The sequence below is a fragment of the Plecotus auritus genome (genome assembly GCF_963455305.1).
Source record: "Plecotus auritus genome assembly, chromosome: 5".
NCBI lineage: Eukaryota > Metazoa > Chordata > Mammalia > Chiroptera > Vespertilionidae > Plecotus > Plecotus auritus.
The window spans coordinates 60,227,810-60,249,317 of record NC_137776.1 but is presented as its reverse complement, the minus strand read 5'-3'; the positions used below and the strand labels follow the sequence as shown (position 1 = coordinate 60,249,317).

Genomic DNA, 21,508 nt, shown 5'->3' with positions numbered 1-21,508 from the left:
ATATTAATCTACTTTCTAGATATGCCCATTGGCAAGGCAACCACCTGCAATGTAAACTAGCCTGGTGAAGGGTGTTTTGAGCTCTCAGAGTCTACTCTCAGTACAGGTCCTCCAGGATGGTGCAAAAGTTCTAGGTGTAGAATCAGTCTTTTCAGAACATCAAAATTATCCAGAGTTTCCTAGGGTAACCACTTAGTTATGATAATGGCAAATCAAGTGAAACATGGGGTCCAAAAGGGTGGTAGAGTCGGAAGCCATTTAAGCAAACAATAAGCAAAGAGACATGGGTTGTAAAAGGCAGAGCAAGAGGAAGTTGAAGTTCTATAAATGAAACTAACAGCAAGGAGATCTATAGAAAATTAGGGCAGCAGTGCAGGCTGAAGGCCAAAGCTTTAGTCCTCCAACAAGGAAGGACCTCAGCAGGGCAGACAGCTTGTACCTTAGACTCAGCTATTTGATCCACTTCTCACTCTTTTTTTAAAAAATTTCTTTACTGATTAAGGTATTGCTCTGCCTTTTACAACCCATGTCTCTTTGCTTATTGTTTGCTTAAATGGCGTCCGACTCTACCACCCTCTTGGACCCCATGTTTCACTTGATTAGCCATTATCATAACTAAGTGGTTACCCTAGGAAACTCTGGATAATTTTGATGTTCTGAAGAGACTGATTCTACACCTAGAACTTTTGCACCATCCTGGAGGACCTGTACTGAGAGTAGACTCTGAGAGCTCAATACACCCTTCACCAGGCTAGTTTACATTGCAGGTGGTTGCCTTGCCAATGGGCATATCTAGAAAGTAGATTAAGTCCTTTGGTTGATCTCTCCCCCTTAACCCCCTCCCCCACCTTCCCTGAGGTTTGACGTTCTGATTGATGTTTCTCTGTCTCTGGATCTATTTTTGTTCATCAGTTTATGTTGTTCATTATATTCCACAAATGAGTGAGATCATGTGATATTTACCTTTCTCTGCCTGGCTTATTTCACTTAGCATAATGCTCTGCATCTCCATCCATGTTGTTGCAAATGGTAAGAACTCCTTCTTTTTTACCGCAGCGTAGTATTCCATTGTGTAGATGTACCACAGTTTTTTAATCCACTCATCTGCTGACAGGCAATTAGGCTGTTTCCAAATCTTAGCTATGGTGAAATGTGCTGCTATGAACATAGGAGTGCATATATCCTTTCTGATTGGTGTTTCTAGTTTCTTGGAATATATTCCTAGAAGTGGGATCACTGGGTCAAATGGGAGTTCCATTTTTAGTTTTTTGAGGAAACTCCATACTGTTCTCCACAGTGGCTGCACCAGTCTGCATTCCCACCAGCAGTGCACGAGGGTTCCTTTTTCTCCGCATCCTCTCCAGCACTTGTCATTTGTTGATAATAGCCATTCTGACAGGTGTGAGATGGTACTCATTGTTGTTTTGATTTGCATCTCTCTGATGATTAGTGACTTTGAGCAGGTATTCATATGTCTCTTGGCCTTCCTTCTGTCTTCTTTCGAAAAGTGTCTATTTAGATCAGTTGCCAATTTTTTGATTGGGTTAACTTCTTTTTGTTAAGCTGCATGAGTTCCCTGTAAATGTTGGAGATTAAACCCTTATCGTTGATATCATTAGCAAATATGTTCTCCCATGCAGTGGGCCTTCTTGTTGTTTTATTGATGGTCTCCTTTGCTGTGCAAAAGCTTTTTATTTTGATGTAGTCCATTTGTTTATTTTCTCTTTAGTTTCCATTGCCCTAGGAGCAGTATCAGTGAAGAAATTGCTTCGGCATATGTCAGAGATTTTTCTGCTGGTGGATTCCTCTAGTATTTTTATGGTTTCTCGACTTAGGTTTAAGTCCTGTATCCATTTTGAGTTTATTTTTGTGTATGGTGTAAGTTGGTGGTCTAGTTTCATTTTTTTGCATGTATCTGTCCAATTTTCCCAACACCATTTATTGAAAAGACTGTCTTGACTCCATTGTATGTTCATGCCTCCTTTGTCAAATATTAATTGAGCATAGTGGTTTGGGTCGATTTCTGGGTTCTCTATTCTATTCCATTAATCTATATGTCTGTTCTTGTGCCAGTACCAGGCAGTTTTGAGAACAGTGGCTTTGTAATACAGCTTGATATCTGGTATTGAGATCCCACCTACTTTGTTCTTCTTTCTCAGGATTGCTGCAGCTATTCGGGGTCTTTTTTTATTCCAGATGAATTTTTGGAGAGTTCTTTCTAGGTCTGTGAAATATGCCATTGGTATTTTAATGGGGAATTTATTGAATCTATAGATTGCTTTGGGCAGTATGGACATTTTAATGATGTTGATTCTCCCAATCCATGAACATGCTATGTTCTTCCATCTGTTTACGTCTTCCTCTATCTCTTTTTTCAGTGTCCTGTAGTTTTCCGTGTATAGGTCTTTTACCTCCTTAGTTAAGTTTATTCCTAGGTATCTTAAATTTTTTGGTGAGATGGTAAATGGGATTGCTTTTTTAGTCTCTCTTTCTGTAAGTTCACTATTGGTGTATAGAAATGCCATAGATTTCTTGGCGTTAATTTTGTATCCTGCTACATTGCCGAATTCATTTATTAAGTCTATTAGTTTTTTGATGGAGTCTTTCGGGTTTTTTATGTACAACATCATGTCATCTGCAAATAAGGACAGCTTTACTTCTTCTTTTCCAATTCGGATGCCTTTTATTTCTTCTTCTTGTCTAATTGCAATGGCTAATACTTCCAGTACTATGTCAAACAGGAGTGGTGAGAGTGGGCATCCCTGTCTTGTTCCTGTTCTTAGGGGAAATGATTTTAATTTTTGCCCATTGAGTATGATGTTAGCTGTGGGTTTATCATATATAGCTTTTATTATGTTGAGGTATGATCCTTCTATTCCCACCTTGTTGAGAGTTTTTATCAAGAAAGGGTGTTGGATTTTGTCAAATGCTTTTTCTGCATCAATTGATATGACTATGTGATTTTTTTTAAAAAATATTTTATTGATTTTTTTACAGAGAGGAAGAGAGAGGGATAGAGAGTCAGAAACATTGATGAGAGAGAAACATCGACCAGCTGCCTCCTGCACACCTCCCACTGGGGATGTGCCCGCAACCAAGGTACGTGCCCTTGACCGGAATCGAACCTGGGACCCTTCAGTCCACAGGCCGATGCTTTATCCACTGAGCCAAACCGGTTTCGGCATGACCATGTGATTTTTATCTCTCAATTTGTTTATGTGATGTATCACATTTATTGATTTGCGGATATTGTACCATCCCTGCATCCCCAGGATAAATCCTACTTGGTCATGGTGTATGATCTTTCTGATGTACTGCTGGATCCGATTTGCTAGAATTTTGTTGAGGATTTTGGCATCTACGTTCATGAGGGATATTGGCCTGTAATTGTCTTTCATTGTGTTGTCTTTATCTGGTTTTGGTATTAGGGTGATGCTGGCTTCATAGAAGGAGCTTGGAAGTGTTCCTTCCTCTTGAATTTTTTGGAATAGTCTGAGGAGGATAGGTTTTAGTTCTTCCTCGAATGTTTGGTAAAACTCCCCTGTGAAGCCGTCTGGCCCCGGGCTTTTGTTTGCTGGAAGCATTTTGATGACTGCTTCAATGTCTTCCATAGTTATTGGCCTATTAAGATGTTTAGATTCTTCCTGATTGAGTTTTGGAAGGTTATATTTTTCTCGGAATATGTCCATTTCCTCCAGGTTGTCCAGTTTGTTGGAATAGAGTTGTTCATAGTATTTTTTAACAATCCTTTGTATTTCGGTGGGGTCTGTTGTTATTTAACCTCTTTCATTTCTGATTTAGTTTATTTGGGTCCTCTCTCTTTGCTTCTTGGTGATCCTGGCTAGAGGTTCATCAATCTTGTTTATCCTTTCAAAGAACCAGCTCTTGGTTTTGTTGATCTTTTGTATTGTTTTTTGGGTCTCAATGTCATTTATCTCTGCTCTCATCTTTATTATTTCCTTCCTTTTGCTTACACTGGGCTTTTCTTGTTGCTCTCTTTCTAACTCTTTGAGTTGTAGGGTTAGGTAATTTATTACCATTGTTTCTTGTTTTTTGCAGTAGGCTTGTAGAGCTATAAACTTCCCTCTCAAGACTGCTTTCGCTGTGTGCCATAGATTTTGGATTGTTGTGTTTTCATTGTCATTTGTTGCCATGATGTTTTTTATTTCTTCCTTGATCTCTCTGGCAGCCCAGTCATTGTTTAATAGCATGCTGTTTAGTCTCCATGTGTTTGATTTTTTTTGGATTGTTTTTATTGCAGTTGATTTCCAGTTTTATGCCACTGTGATCTGAGAAGATGCTTGATATGATTTCTATCTTCTTGAATTTGAAGAGACTGCCTATGACCCAACATATGGTCTATCTTTGAAAATGACCCATGTGCACTTGGGAAGAATGTATATTCTGTGGCTTTGGGGTGAAATGTTCTGAAGATGTCAATTAATTCCATCTGGTCTAGTGAGTCATTTAGGATTGATGTTTCTTTGCTGATTTTTTTTTAAAAGATTTGTCAAATGGTGATGGTGGGGTATTAAAGTCTCCTACTATGATTGTATTGCTGTCAATCTCTCCTTTGATATCCTCCAGGAGATCTTTTTATGTATTTGGGTACTCCTGTGTTGGGTGCGTATATGTTTACCAGAGTTATTTCTTCTTGTTGGATTGCTCCCTTTAGTATTATGAAGTGGTCTTCCTTATCTCTTGTTATGTCCTTCACTTTGAGATCTAATTTGTCAGATATAAGTATTGCTACCCCAGCTTTTTTTTCATTTCCATTCGCCTGGAAAACCTTTTTCCATCCCTTCACCCTCAGTCTGTGTGCGTCTTTTTTTGTGAGGTGGGTTTCTTGTAGACAGCAGATATATGGGTCATGTTTTCTTATTCAATCCGTTACCCTATGTCTTTTGATTGGGGCATTTAATCCATTTACATTTAAAGTTATTATTGATAGGTACTTAATTGTCGCCATTTTTATTCTTTACCCCTGTGTTCCTTCTTCACTTCCTATCTCTTTTTTTTTTTTTTTTACAGCAGACTCTTTAGTATTTCTTGCATTGCTGGTTTGGTGGTAATAAATTCCCTTAGTCCTTTTTTGTCTGTGAAGCTCCTGATTTCACCTTTAATTTTGATTGATAGCCTTGCTGGGTACAGTATTCTTGGATTCAGACCCTTCCTTTGCATGACTTTGTATATTTCATTCCATTCCCTTCTGGCCTGATGAGTTTCTGTTGAGAAATCAGTTGCTAGTCTGATGGGGGTTCCTTTGTAGGTAACTTTCTGTCTCTCTCTGGCCGCTTTTAAGATTCTTACTTTGTCGTTGGTATTTGCCAATTTAATTATAACGTGCCAGTCTTTTGGGGTTCATTTTGCTTGGGACTCTGTGAGCTTCTTGGATTTGTGTGGGTTTTTTCTTCCCGATATCAGGGAAGTTTTCTGTCATTATTTCTTCAAACAGGTTTTCTATTCCTTGCTCAGTTTCCTCTCCTTCTGGAACCCCTATTATGCAGATGTTGTTTTGTTTCGTGTTGTCCCAAAGTTCCCTTAGGTTCTCCTCCTGCTTTTTAATTTTTTTTCCTAGAAGCTGCTCTACTTGTGTATTTTTTCCTATCTTGTCTTCTAGCTCACTGATGCAGTCCTCTGCTTCTTCTAGTCTACTCTTGATGCTTTCTATTGAGTTCTTTACAGCAGCGATGTCATTTTTCATTTCTTCTTGGTTCTTCTTCATTTCTTCTTGGTTCTTACTCATATTGTTGAATTTGTCTTCCATTCTTTTTAGCCACCTTATGACCATTTCTCTGAATTCTTTCTCTGACTGGTTGCTTGCCTCCATTTCGTTTACTTCCTTTTCTGGTGATGCCTGCTTTTCTTTCATGTGCGGGCTGTTTCTTTGTCTCCCCATGGTCTCTCTTCTCCGGGTGTCTGGTTATGTAGTTCTCTCTCTCCTTATCCCAGGCGAAATCTGACCTTTCCATGGTGGAGTGTAGAGCTCCTCTGAATCCGCATGTTTGCGCCAATTGGGGACCGGTGCTCTGGGGTTCACAGCTGTTCAGTGGGTGCTGCAGTTGTAGATTTTCAGGCTTCTGATAACATCCACTTTCCCCTTCAAGATGGCGCGGTCTCCGCCTCCGAGCCGGTGGCTCCGGGAGGGAACCCAGAAGCAGTGGGGGCTGCCCGGACAGGGGAGCCCCGTCCAGCAGTCCCCCACCTTCTCCTGGAGTATAGCTGTCCCTTAACTCACCAACAGAAACTCCCTGTGCAATCCTCAGCTGTTCTTTCTATCTACTCTGGGACAAGACTCGGGACACGTCTGTCTATTCCGCCACCATTTTTCCCCCCATTTCTCACTCTTGAAAGTGTCCCAGGTGAGTGCACACAGAGGCCAGATAAGTCTCACACCTGTTAGCTAAGGAATGCGTAGGAGCTGGGCTTAGAGAGAGCTCTCTGGTGCCCTGAGTCACACAGTATGAACAGTGATTGATCTTAGTGTAATTTTTAGAGATTCATTTCCAGACAGCATTTAGTTATTGGTAAAACCCCATGATATCCTTTGCATAAAGGTGATACTTTAAAATAATGCTTTAAAGCAAAAATTGTGAGCAAAAGGCTACATATATTACTAACAGATATTTGGTTATAAAAGCATCCCTTGCAGGAATGAGAGTAAAAGTAGTAAGGTGAACAAGTTAGCCTTCAAACTTTATTATTCCAAAATCCTTATTAAAATAAAATTGTAATTCTTTATCACACAACCAATATAAATAACTTTTTTTCTGAGCCTCTAAACCTGCCATTCTGAAGCAAAGGAGCAAGGGACCCTGGGGAAGTATATCAAGGTCTTCAAGAGGTGTAGTTTGAAAAAAACATTAATTATTGAATACAATTTTATATTTAGAGATTTTATGTGACTAGTTTCTTTATACAGATTTCAAAGAATTAAAGTTCAGCAAAATCTCATGTGTTTTTTCTAGCAAGGCTAGACCCATTAGATGTGGAAAAAGAAAAAGCTGCTCAACTCCAATTACATGGAGCACAGCGTTAAAGGCAAATGCTCCAATCCCACCTCCAAATAAACTAGCTGATTTGCTGTCTGCAAATAGCTTTAATCCTCTGAAACTCAAGATTCTCATCTGTAAAATGAGGATAGCATTGATACCTCCTCTACAAGTATACTGCAGGGAGTAAATGAAATAAAGGATGTAAAGTAGTTAATACATATTAATTTATCCCTCCAAAAGTTAGATGACATTGTAGGCCCAGAAGGTAATTCTGCAGATTCTCAAATGAAGTCTCTCATGATGATGTGTAAGAATATTTTGCTTTTTTTAAAGGTTGTTCATTTTTTAAAGGTTAAGAAACACTGATGGAGCTTAAACTCCTGATTTCCTGGTAGCCTCCAAATTCTCCACAAATCTAGCCATACTCTAACTGTCCTCCTTTTGCTATTATTTTTTAATTTCACTGAACACATTTTGAAATTAGCCTACTTTCTAGAATAGCATAGAAAATTTTCTTGAACTTCTTCTTGTCCAGTTTTCAGCCCTTAAAAGTCTCTAGACATTAAGGTTATTATTACATGAATGTTCCTCACCTTTGTGTCATGCCAGGTCAACAAAAAGAATTACTTTCCTCTATGCCATGTACATTATATGCCTCTTTCATCTAGCTCAAGAACAACACACTAAGAGAATATAAAACAGCCAAGATAAAAATCATTCATGCCCTAACTGGTTTGGCTCAGTGGATAGAGCATCAGCCTGCAGACTGTAAGGGTCCCAGGTTCAATTCCGGTCAAGGGCATGTACCTTGGTTGCAGGATTGATCGCCAGTAGGGGTTGTACAAGAGGCGGCTGATCAATGTTTCTCTCTCGTCAATATTTCTAACTATCCCTCTCCCTTCCTCTCTGTAAAAAAATCAATAAAATATATTTTAAAAAAATAAAAACCATTCACTAGGGTCTTCCTTTACATTTGAGCTTGCATCAGTGAGCAGCCACCTCCTGATGGCTTTCCTTTTTGTCATGTTTCAAGTCATGCAAATTTCCCCAAAAAAACTTCTAATGAGCCCAAACTTTCTCTCCACAATAAGTGACCTTTTGAGGGATAAGTCTTATAAGATAGCCGCAGTATGATGACAAAATCTATATAATTTTTTTTCTGTGTGTAAAATTATATAATTATGTAAAACCATTTCCAATCATGAGCCTTTTACTTCACATGTAGAAATCTCATGGCGAAATAAAAAACTCTATAAAAATAAAGGTGTCAAAAGTAAAGTTAATGGTATTTGACAATTTGACTTAGAATAAGACCACAAAATTTATCTATTTTGATATAAAATATACATTTTTTCCATTCATTTATTTTATTTTAAATATTTTTATTGATTTCAGAGAGGAAGGGATAGGGAGAGATAGATAGAAACATCAATGATGAGAGAATCATTTAATCAGCTGCCTCCTGCACTCCCCTCACTGGGAATCAAGCCCACAACCTGGGCATGTGCCCTTGACCGGAATCAAACCTGGGACTTCTCAGTCTGCAGACCGATGTTCTATCCACTAAGCCAAACCAGCTAGGGCCAAAATCTACATTTTAAAAAGCATACTTTATAAATACTACTATCGTTAAAACTAGTATATATGCCTCTAATGGAGGGAACCATCTGCCTTCTCTTTTTGCCTTAACCTGTGGGAAGACATTTATTTTTCAAAGATTACTATAAGATTAAGTATAGAATCATTATTTTGTTTTAATTCATCTTGAAGTGAATGCTGGAAATAATAACAAAGGTCAGAAATCAAAATTGAATAAATGAGTCATGATGTAGCTCCATCCAGAAATCACTGAGCAACTTAAGCCCCTTAGTTTATCTGTTCATTTATTTATTGAAAACTTTTATATATCTCCTATAATGTATCCTACAATGAAAAAATGAATATGACGGGATGGTTGCCCTACTTACCACTTTCGCAGATAAAGATTATCTTTTTTTCTGAAGGAAAGCAAAAGTCATTTTAATATAGTCACTGAATTCCAAATTAAATTGAGGAAATGAAATTATTTTAATTTGGCTCACATTCAAACTGTAACTTTCAATTTTGGTTATAATAGTTTAATTAACATGGAGGGTTATAGAACATCTAACTAAATCAGTGAAAGTCTTAGTAATTCCTCTGTGTACTTACTGAGATTTCCCCCAGTCCTTACCTGACTTCCTTTAGCCTTTGGTGTTCCTGCCACCACACCTGCCTGTGTTGTTTTATTAGTTGTTGTTCCTTAGATAGCTTTGAAGTCTGCACTGCTTTTCTGATCTAGATTTAGAGAAACAATAGATGAGCCATTTAAAATTCCTAAAATGTGTTTTCCATGATGCAAATGTTTAATCTGTATTTTCTAAATTAAATACTTACTCTTTTTCAATCTTATTAGTACATCTTTTAACACAAAATTTACCTTAAAATAAGTATTATATTAAGCAAAAAGCAGGAAAGTGAAAGAGAAAATGGTTTGAAATACTAACCAGTTTAAGAACTGTTTTTAAAGCATTTATGAAAAGAAAGATGAAGTGGTTATATTTTCCATACAAACAATAAACAACACCTAATTCATTCAGTCCCCGGACATTTTTCCATGTATTTTCTGACCTTCTGACATACCTTCTTTGCTAGGCACCGTGAACATCGTTAGGCCCATTTTACAGATGAAGACACTGATGTTCACAGAAGTTAAAAGACTTGGTCAGGGTCATAAAGCTCATAAACATGAGAATCACACAGAACCTCAGTGTCTGAATTGGTTTTTATCTGATCCTTCAGCAAAGGATGAAAAAAGTCATTGGATAAATGGTTAGGAGGCCTGGCTATATGACCTTGAACATGCAATTTTAACCTTTCAACTCCATGACTTTGTAAATCATTTCTTAAATATTTATTTGAAGATACTTGACATTGCAAAAATTTATATACATTAAAACCCCTATTTTTAAAATTGAAAATTTCCCCAAATTTTATGACTCTAAAAAAGCACAGAATCAGTACCGGGGTTTCTGTTGACAAGTTCTGTCAGGCCGGGGTTTGTTTGCCCTTTCTGGGCCATCTCTCTGATCTGCTCCACATCACAGAGTAGCCTGTGCTTCTCAAACACTCCTATCAGCTGGCTTCCTGTTTGGTTCAGCCAAAGGGAGACACTAGCAGTGGGAGATCGAAGGGAAAGAGGAAAGGAGAAGCCAAAAGATGACTGCTCCTACCTCTCTGCTCTCACAGGGGTCTCTAGGCGCAGCTCCGTCTTCTCCATTTGTTCCAACTTTTCTTGACAGTTTTACTACAGCTCCAACTATCTCTGGGTAGGTAAGCTCCGTTCATGAGATGTGGTACAGCCTTGCTTTTGTTATTGAATTTATTGGGGTGATATTGGCTCACATGTCCCTTTGACTTAGGCATGGCATGATTTCCTGCTGTTTTAATCTCATATTGCTTCAGAGTCCTATTTGGCTTCTCAGCTCTATCACCTGGGTAATCATTTCCTGAATTAAATACCCCTCTGCTCAGTAAAAACCTCCTCAAGTGTTGTCTGTTTCCAGGTTAGACTCTGAACAATACTCATGTGTATTTCCAACTTGTGTATTCCATATTAATACTTTTAAACACCTACAAACGTGCTACTCATATCAGAAACTTGATGAAATATGCATATTTTACATTTTCTCTGCTACTAGTAGCCTAAAAGCTTTAACAGACCAATACTTAAAATGTAAAAACTTCTGAAGACAAGACCTAAAAAGACTCTATAATGCATGCTATTTCTAGCTGTCATTCACTGATTAATTTAACCTTGAGTTTATCTTTCTGCTATTCTGGTTACTGATTCAAAATTAGGCCTGTAACAAAACAAAATAACCCAAACATTACTTTAAAAAAACACAGTCAAAGTCACATCTTTTCTTCAGAAGGTCTTAAGAGTGCTACAATCATGAAATTTAGAAGTACATTCAAATAATAGGACACCACCAGAATACATTCAGAATCTCTATTTTATCTACACACAAAAAAAGTACATAGTGACACCATGTATTTCTAAAAACTGACACTCTCCTAAATTCATTCCAACTATTTGTCATCTATTGTCTCTAAAGTTTGTTGCAGCAGACACAACTTTTAAAATTAGATTTCTTTGACATATTTGGTCCATGTTGTACAAAAAGTTAAAACACATTGGTGAAAGATGTAGACAGATTTTTATAGCTTAAAAAAAATCAATACTGTTGCCTTTGGGCCCAGGGGAAGACAAATTAAATAGACTATAAACATCAAAATAAAGTTACTATTTTTCACTAGACACTTCCAATATCTTGCAGAACATTCTAATTTTTTTTTTGTAAATTCACTCATTTACTTCACTTCTATCCCCAAGCCAAAAATTAAGAAAAATAAAGTCTTAAAAAAGCAAAAAGTTTTAAGGTTGTATCTTTATCAATATAGAGATTTTTCAGGTTATTCCAATTCATGTTGCTGGGCAATGAGCCATATGAAATCAATATTTAAGGTGGATGATGATTTATGCAGGATGCTGATGAATTTAAAAGAACACAAATAATGAATTCATAAAAGAATCAGAAACTAGGGTTCCTTATGGACTTCACTGTGATGATCCAAGATAATAAAACTTAAACAGGCACCTTGAAATGCCATAAAAGCCCTTTACGCCAGATGGTTCATCTTTAAATATAAATAACAATAACTGGTGAACTATTTAAGTGTTGGTTACATGTGTTTAGATATTTGTTAAAATTCATTGAGATGTACATTTAAGATTTGTACACTTTGTTATATGTGAGTTATACCTTAATAGAGAATTGTTAAATAAATCAAAAGAAAAAAACAACTATATACACTAAGTTGCAATTTCACATCTATCAGGTTGGCAAAACCACAAATGTTTAACAAAACACTCTTTGAGGTTATGGGAAAACATGCTCTCTCTTTAGTTGCTAATGGAAATACAAAATGATGCAAACCCACCCCCCAAGGGAATTTGGAGCTGTACAGCAAGATTTCATATGGATTTACCTTAACTTAGAGAAATCTACCTGAAAAGTATCTTAGTAAAAGCATAAAAAGATAAATGAACAGAGCTGTTCATTCACTGAAGCACTATTTGTAAGAGAAAGACTGGCGCACAAAAATTCCATCAGTCAGTATTCTTGCTAAAGTAAATGGAACCTGAATCTGATCAAATCTCTACATACAACTATCAATTTACTGGAAATGCAAGAGACAGAAAAACATGTTAAATGACACCACCAGGATGTAACTAGCACAATCCAGACTGTGAGAAACTATAAAAAACAAACAATAAAATTTATTCAAGAGCCTGAGCTGGCTTGGCTCAGTGGATAGAGCATCGGCCTGCGGACTGAAGGGTCCTGGGTTCGATTCCGGTCAAGGGCACATGCCCAGGTTGTGGGCTCAAGCCCCAGTGTAGGGCGTGCAGGAGGCAGCTGATCAATGATTCTCTCTCATCATTGATGTTTCTATCTCTCCCTCTCCCTTCCTCTCTGAGATCAATATAAAAATATTTTTTTAAATTTATTCAAGAAATAAATTACAAGGACACAAGAGGAATGAGGAGAAAAAATAAAAATAAATTTCAATATAAGGATGTTATTTAGATAGTGCTTTAAATAAAGTTTAAGAAAAAAAAATGGAGAAAAATCAGGGAAATGTAACATTGAGTGGAAGTTTGATATTATTAAGAAATTTTTGTCATTTTTAATGATAATGCTGTTGGAGGATTTGGGCACATGCTAAAATATTTATGGTTGAACATTATGATATCTGAGATTTGCCTCAAAATAATCTGTCACAGGAGAAATTGTGGGTGGGAATAAAGAAGAAACAATGGCCAAGAGTTGATCACAGTTGAAGCTGGATAATGTTACATTGGAGATTAATGACACCATTCATTCTAATTTTACATATGCTAACAATTTTTCATAAAATAACATTTATAACAAGAAACAGTACATGGATACTTGAATTGGACATGTTCATTTTTATTAAGCAAATAAATTCTAATAAAAATAATCATAAAGATCTCTTTTATACTTAAAATAGGAATGAACAGTTAACATGTAATGTTTCACAATTTAGTCTCCGTTTTCAGCCCAAATCTACTATTTGGCTTCAGGTTCAACCTCAGCCTTTGAAAGACTAGATCACTCAATGTCCACATAAGTCTCTTATCTGACATCCTAGAACTTATGCATGATCTCTGACACAGTGATTATTATATAGGTGACCATCACATCTAATCAGTATAACAAGTCTTCTGAATTTATTGTTAGTTAACAATAATTTTTATTAATTTTTAAAAATAGTTAAGTGTCCTAAATGTAACTTAAAGCAAAAAACCTACTTATGTGCTTTAAATGTTAACATTCTATCATTCACTTTTAAGTATATTTACATTTAATACTGCCAGAGTAGTGTTGTAATAATTAACAATGATTGTTAAAGCTGCTAATTTCATGTGTAGAAAAATGAGCACATTTAACTAGTAAAATATGGAACTTTTAGAAAAATAAAAGTCTTCTTGAGCCAACATATTTCATAAAAATTGAAATAATATAAGAAAGAATAACAGAGATGACATTATATTCATAATTTTAGTTGGTGTAGACTATTTGGCATATTAGCATTCTTAACATTAAAAAGTTAAACTTTATTCAGAAGGATACATAAGACAGTCCATGGGAAGAAATTGTGTGAGTGGGGGAGGGGGGGCTTTATCTATTTACCTTATATTCTTCTGAAATGTAAGAATGTTTATACCATGAGCATGTAACTTTTGCAATTAAAATAATTTAAACTTAATAAAATATACATGAACACTGCAAAAAAATAAAAATAAAAATAAATAAAAAGTTAAACTTTAAGAGTTGTATTTAATTTCCAGGTTTCTAATTCCATTTAATCCCTGAGTCTTTCAAGAAAACAATCATAGTTGGGAATTGTCCACATCTTACAAGAGTAAATTAGAAGCAAAATATTAACTTGCTATCTCTAAAGTGGAGAAAAGAAGACTCCACAAAGCATATGTAACAATATTTCCAATACATCTTCCTTAATACAGAGATAGTAAAAAATGAAAACTATTTAAAAAAAGAAGAAAGTGTTTGAAAATGAGAGAATATAGCAGCTAAAAACACTGAGAAATTATTATAATGTCAAACTTCAAAAACCTCATTAACTATTAAAGATTTTAAATACTTTTATTATATGATAGTGACTCCGTTATCAAAGTGAAATTCACTTTGTTCACAGGAGGTCACAGTTCAATTCCTGGTCAGGGCACATGCCTGGGTTGCTGGCTCGATCCCCAGTGTGGGGTGTGCAGGAGGCAGCTAATTAATGATTCTCTCTCATCATGGATGTTTCTATCCCTCTTTCCCTCTCCCTTCCTCTCTGAAATCAATAAAATATTTTTTAAAAACACATAGAAATTCACTTTGTACAAATAGAGATTTTAACACTCAAACATTCCACATCCAGCCAAATTGTTATTTTTTGGTGCATGATGGATGGATTGGTGGGTGGGAGGATGGATTGATGCATGGATAAAAAGATGGACAAAATAAATATATCGATAGTATTAGGACTATGTACACATATGTAAATATGTATGTGTACGTATTCCAATAGTGATAAGGGTACAGAGAAAATGTTTGTGGCAGCATCTTTATTAGAACAATACTTTCAGAAAAAGCTAAAAACCATTCATACTTTTTTGCTCAGACATTCCAGTCATAGGAATTTATCCTATGTAGTAGATGATCTAAACATAAAAGGTTATCTATGCATGGAGACATTTACTGAAGCATAATTTCCAATATCATAAAATTAAATATAATCCAAATATCCCAAAATGGAGATGTAATAAGACATGTATCTTTTTATATTTGGAGTACTCATCAATCCTGTTTTTGCTCAATTTCTTTTTGCTAGCCTTAGTATCCCAATTCCAATGTCACTTACTCAGGAAAACTTTCCCGCTCAATTGGGATCAAGTCTTGTTATTATACACCAGACAGTATGTTTTTATTGGAGTTTATCCTATACTAGAGGCCCGGTGCACGAAATTCGTGCACGGGGGAAGGGGGTGTCCCTCAGCCCAGCCTGCACCCTCTCCAATCTGGGACCCCTCGGGATCGAGCTTAAACAGGCAGCTGGACATCCCTCTCATAACCCAGGACTGCTGGCTCCCAACTGCTCGCCTGCCTGCCTTCCTGATTGCCCCTAACCACTTCTGCCTGCCAGCCTGATCACCCCCTAACTGCTCCACTGTCAGCCTGTTTGCCCCTAACTGCCCTCCCCTGCAGGCCTGGTCACCCCTAACTGCCCTCCCCTGTAGGCCTGGTCCCCCCCAACTGCTCTCCCCTGCAAGCCTGGATCCCCCCCAAATGCCCTCCCCTGCAGGCCTGGTCACCCCTAACTGCCCTCCCCTGCAGGCTTGATTGCCCCCAACTGCCCTCCCTTGAAGGCCTGGTCCCTCCCAACTGCCCTCCCCTGCAAGCTTGATCACCCCCAACTGTCCTCCCTTGCAGGCCTGGTCCCTCCCTACTGCCCTCCCCTGCTGGCCATCTTGTATCCACATGGGGGCAGCCATCTTGTGTATTGGAGTGATGGTCAATCTGCATATTACTCTTTTATTAGATAGGATAGAGGCCTGGTGCACGGGTGGGGGCAGGCTGGTTTGCCCTGAAGGGTGTCCCGGATCAGGGTGAGGGTTCCCTTGGGGCATGGGGCGGCCTGGGTGAGGGGCCTGTGGTGGTTTACAGGCCGGCCACGCCCCCTGGCGACCCAAGTGGAGGCCCTGGTATCTGGGGTTTATGTATCTTCTACAATTGAAACTTTGTATCCTGGAGCGGAGCCAAGCCTTCTGTTTGCTCCATGGCAGCAGCCATTTTTGGGGGGATTTATGTATCTTCTATCATTGAAACTTTGTAGCCTTGAGTGAAGGCCTAGGCCGGCAAGGGCAGGCGGAAAGCTTGGCTTCCTCCACTGCCGGGGAAACCCAAGCCTCCCTCCTGCTCTCTGTGGCTGTAGCCATCTTGGTTGGGTTTACTTGCATATTCGCTCCTGATTGGCTGGTGGGCATGGCTGGTGGGCGTGGCTTGTGGGTATAGCAGGGTGATGTTAATTTGCATATTACCCTTTTATTATATAGGATAATAAAAGGGTAATATGCAAATAGACCAATGGCAGAACAACCGAACAACCAATCAAAGTGTAATATGTTAATGATATGCTAAGGCTACTCAACCACTCACTATGACATGCACTGACCACCAGGGAGCAGATGCTCCGACCAGTAGGTTAGCTTGCTGCTGGGGTCCGGCCGATCGGGACTGAGTGAGATGGGCCATACATGCCCCGGAGCCCTCCTACAGTCCCTCCCCGGCCCTCAGCCTGGCCTGTGCCCTCTCACAATCCGGGACTCATCAGGGGATGTCAGAGAGCCAGTTTCAGCCTGATCCCACAGGCCACTTCCCTTGGGAGGGTGCCAGACGCAGGGCTCATGGCTGGAGAGCACTGCTGCAGCAATGCAAGCCTCTCCTAATCAGCTCCTGATGGGGACTGATTGGGCGCGAGCCCATGGCAGGCACAGTGGGACTGGGATGAGTGGGAGTGGCAGGTAGGAGCTGCAGACGGTGTCAGACTGCGGGTTTCAGCCCGATCCCTGCAGGCTACCCAGAGAGACCCCACCCGTGCAAAAATTTGTGCACCAGGCCTCTAGTACTTAATATAATTTTGTTTGTGGGTTTATTTGAGAAACACTTCCCTCTTCCCACTCTCCTGCAAAAAGTACATTCCATGAGAGTAGGGGCTATATTTTATTCACCATTGTATCTTCAAGGCACATGATAAATAGTTATTTACTTGAGTAATTAAATATCATAAGATAATTAAATATTATCAAGATTATGTGGCAAAATATTAGGGGGAAAACAGGGTTTTATGTCTATGTTTATCATGGAAAAAATCAAATATGTATGTATACATGTATGTATGTATGTATGTATGCTGTATGTATACAGTAGGTCAGAATAGAAGTCAGAAATATAAAAACAGTTTTATTAGGATGATGTTATATAAGTGATTTTCCCATGAAATTTCTTTGAATGTCCTGATAACATTAAATTATCTTAAAGTTATATCTCAGCCAAATAAATAATGCTCTACTTTTTAAGTAGTATTCTTAGAGGAGATATAACTCATGGATATATGGTAATTTCTTTAGCATAGGATATCAACTGTGTTTAAGATTCATAACAGTTGCCTTTTTAAAATATCTTAACAATAAAAAGCCATGCAAAATGAATGTGACACAAAAATATTAAATACAAATGAAAACTTGTGAATTATCAGATTTTTTATGCAACTACACAATTTATAATGTAATGCTATGCATGATGTACTCTGTTATTTTATACAAGAGGGAAACATATTGCAGGGTAAACTTAAACTATACATGGTCCTAAAATACTGTGCACAATCACTTGCACATAAACCCCTTTCAAATCTAGTCCAGATTCACCCTTTCTTAGGTCAAGGCAAAAACGGGCATTCTAGAACAGAGGCACCAAGGACATACTTGAACAGTGTTGCAGAAGGAGCCCTAAATCAGAGGGTAATCCATGGCTGGCATTTACTCGCAATTTTTATTTTTCCGATTAAGATAGAAATTGTGGAAAGCTAATGAAATAGCAATCTTACTAAAAAATAAAGTTGAATTCAGACCTCATAAGTTGTTATGAACATTAAGTGAGTAATGAATGTAAAGTGCATAGCACAGTGTCGGAGAACATTCAATAAAGGTTAGCAGCTATTCACTATTATTAATAGAAGATTTCAAATACTATTTAAAATGTTATTTATTTTCACATTTACATTTAAATATTTTACTTCCTAGCAACTCAGTTTTATAAAACTAGAAAAACACCCACACACAACTTCTAACCTTTAGCTCTGTGGAAGCAGCAGCTAATTTTTTTGCTTCAGTTAATGTGTGCAATTGCTGATAGTCTACTGGCTTATACTTAATGCTTCTCATTCCATTTTTCATACGGAATACCAGATTATCTGTTTTCCATCAAAATATAAAATGAGAAAGAAATAATATCACATTATTGGACATCAAAATACAGTTATAGCAGCATGCTGACTACAGGTCTTATTTTAAGTATTTTAAAGTAAATACAAGAAATAATATATTACTACATTCATAGTATATTTGAACCTATATCTATAGAAACTTAAATTGCCACTATATTCCTTGCATAAAATTATTTCTAAATAGCTATCAAAGAAATACTTTCACTTAAATTAGTATAATGATTGCCCTTTGTACACACCACCAAAAAATAAATAAATAAATAAATAAATAAATAAATAAATAAATAAATTAGTATAGTGAGAATATTTTTAAAGTATAATGCCAAGATACAAAGTGTGACTACTTTTTTAATTTAAAAAATGTTAGGCAAGCAACTATAAGTATTTAAGAATCACATTATTATGAATCAAATTAAGTAAATTGATTTTTTAAAGTCATAGCTATATTTCTTAGAAAAACAAAAACAGTCAATTCAATTTGAAAAAAGGTTGAAAATGAAAGCTAAAAAATGTAATAGGCCAAATAAAACCAAAATGATATGAAAGGATAGAGTGAGGCACTGTCCTAGCCGCCCCATCTGCTCCGCAGCCTCGCAGGCCATACACAGATGAGCCGCACTGCCCTGAGCTGTGGCCAGCAGAGAGCTGCGGGCACTGTGAGTCAGAGGCAGGTGCTGCAAGTGTTGGAGCAGTACCAGGAAGCCCGAGTCCAGTTCCTGCAGATGGTGGCAGAGCTGGCGACCAGACCCCAAAACATGAGACCCTGCAGAATGTGGGTGTAATGTCTTTGCTGAGGCCTATTCTTCTGGATGTGGTCCCAACAATTCAGCCCACTGCTGCTTTGGCTCTTGGGAGACTGGCTAATTATAATGATGACCCAGCAGAAGCAGTTGTCAAGGGCGACATTCTTCCACAGTCTGTTGCTTCAATGGCAGAATAGAATTCTATTCTAGATATGGCCACATCCCGCCAAAGGAACAGAGCATACCGTTCATCTGGACCCTGCTGACTCCAGCTCCATCCCAGAGCCCCCACCTTATCCTTTCAACAGACCTTAAAAACCTCAACCCCTCACAGAGACAGGGCCATTAGCTATCTATCGCTCTTGGCCCCTTTGCTCCCTTGGAAAGTGAATACACCTCTTTCTGCCCATAAACAAATAATAAAAATAAAGTGATATGAAATGTTTGGACAGGCATTCTCCATCCAAATACTTAGTTTAGTATATTAACTATTTTGATAAAGTAAAACGTAAGTAGAGGGTACTTAAGGCCAAGTCGCATAAAGAATAATAACCTGATTAATCGAGAAAAAAAAATTACCTTCACCTTAATTATGAATCATGTGTCATGTAACGTAATTAAGATTTGTTAAGTATATCATGGATCACATGACTATAATAAGAAGGCTCTAAACAATTTAAGGACAAGCACAGTGAAGAAAAGCATGGTTGAAGATGATTAAAACACCCATTGTATTTAAATAGCATAGTATTGGCACAAGAACAGGCATATAGATCAATGGAAGATAACAGAGAGGCCAGAAATCAACCCATACCATTATGCTCAATTAATATTTGATAAAGGAGGCAAAAGCATACAATGGAGTAAAGACAGTCTCTTCAATAAATACTGTTGGGAAAATTGGACAGGTACATGCAAAAGAAAATGAAACTAGACTACCAACTTACACCATACACAAGAATAAACTCAAAATGGATAAAAGATTTAAATGTAAGTCACAAAACCATAAAAATTTTAGAAGAAGCCATAGGCAGCAAAATTGCAGACATCTCACATAGCAGTATTTTTGCCTAGGGCAACAAAAACAAAAGAAAAAATAAACAAATGGGACTACATCAAACTAAAAAGCTTCTGCACAGCAAAAGAAACCATCAACAACAAAAAAAGGAAACAGTATGGGAGAACATATTCATCAATGATACATCTCATAAGGGGTTAATTTCCAAAATATATAAAGAATTCATTCAATTCAACAAGAGGAAGACAAACAATCCAATTAAAAAATGAGCAAAGGACCTGAATAGACACTTCTCCAAAGAGAACATACAGATGGTCAATAGACATACGAGAAAATGTTCAATATCACTAATCGTAAGAGAGATGCAAATTGAAACAACAATGAGGTATTCACCTCACTCCTGCCAGAATGGCTATCATCAATATATCAACAAACAACAAATGCTGGCGAGGATGTGGAGAAAAGAAAAAACCTGGTACACTAGTGGGAATGCAGACTGGTCAGCCACTGTGGAAAACAGTATGAAGTTTCCTCAAAATATTAAAAATGGAACTGCCTTCTTAAGAAACCCAAAATACCAATCAGGAAGAATATATGCACACCTATGTTTGTTCATAACAGTGTTATTTACAATAGCTAAGATCTGGAAACAGCCCAAGTGCCCATCAGTAGGTGAGTGGATAAAAAAGCTGTGGTACATTTACACAAGGGAATATTATGTGGCTGTAAAAAAAAAAAAAAAAGAAGAAGAAGTAACTCTTACCCTTTGCAACAGTATGGATGAAGCTGGAGTTTCACTTTGTACCCTTATACTAAGTGAAATAAACCAGTCAGAGAAGGACAGTATCACATGATCTCACTTACTAGTATATGTGGAATCTAATGAACAAAATAAACTAACAAAAGAGGACCAGAGGCATGGATACATGGAACAGACTAACAGATCTCACAGGGTGTTAGGGAGGACTGGAAGAGATTAAGCAAAGAACATATATGCATGTATGCATAGCCCATGTACACAGACAATAATGCAGTGAAGACCTGGGGTGGTGCAGGGGCTAGGTAGATGAGGGCATGATGGGAGGGTGGGGGGAATGAGGGACATCTGTAATAGTGTCACCAATAAAAAATATATATTTTTTAACACTCATTGTAAGGAAACTAAAGAAACCTTCAATTTGACCCCAAAAATTAGCTTTCCATAATTAAAATTTTAAAGATTAACATTCCAACTTTATATCATGCATAATAAATCCACCATAAATCATAAAACAGACATGGAAATAAAAAATAAATACCTGAGCTATCTTTTTTCTGAATAGTCATGAATGGTTGGTCTCTTTTATTCATGCTTTCCATATCTGTCAAGGAAACAAGAGACAGCTAAATTTTACAATGTGATTTTTTAAAACATTTTTAAAGCTGTGTTAATTGTAGTGTTTTTTAAAATAAGGCCCAGGACTAGGTGCACTTTATTAAAATTTTCTTATCCTTGCTCTTAGAAGCCTCCTTCCATTTGTTTTTTTCCCCTCTTGCCTTTCCTGTTTTTGGTCTCCCAATCTCTAACTTCTTAA

General features: G+C 37.4%; 1 protein-coding gene across 1 annotated transcript in view; it reads right to left on the bottom strand.

Moving 5' to 3' along the window:
- The window catches only part of CCDC148 (coiled-coil domain containing 148), a 186,054-nt gene extending 164,759 nt beyond the window's left edge, over positions 1 to 21,295 (bottom strand). Inside the window, exons 1-3 of the mRNA XM_080669329.1 lie at positions 21,233 to 21,295; positions 18,019 to 18,140; positions 9,208 to 9,311 (exon numbers count right to left, since the gene is read on the bottom strand). Of these exons, the coding sequence (XP_080525455.1) occupies positions 9,208 to 9,311; positions 18,019 to 18,140; positions 21,233 to 21,293 (287 nt within the window). The 5' untranslated portion in view covers positions 21,294 to 21,295. The remainder of the gene's footprint in view (positions 1 to 9,207; positions 9,312 to 18,018; positions 18,141 to 21,232) is intronic.
- Positions 21,296 to 21,508: the final 213 nt, after the last annotated feature.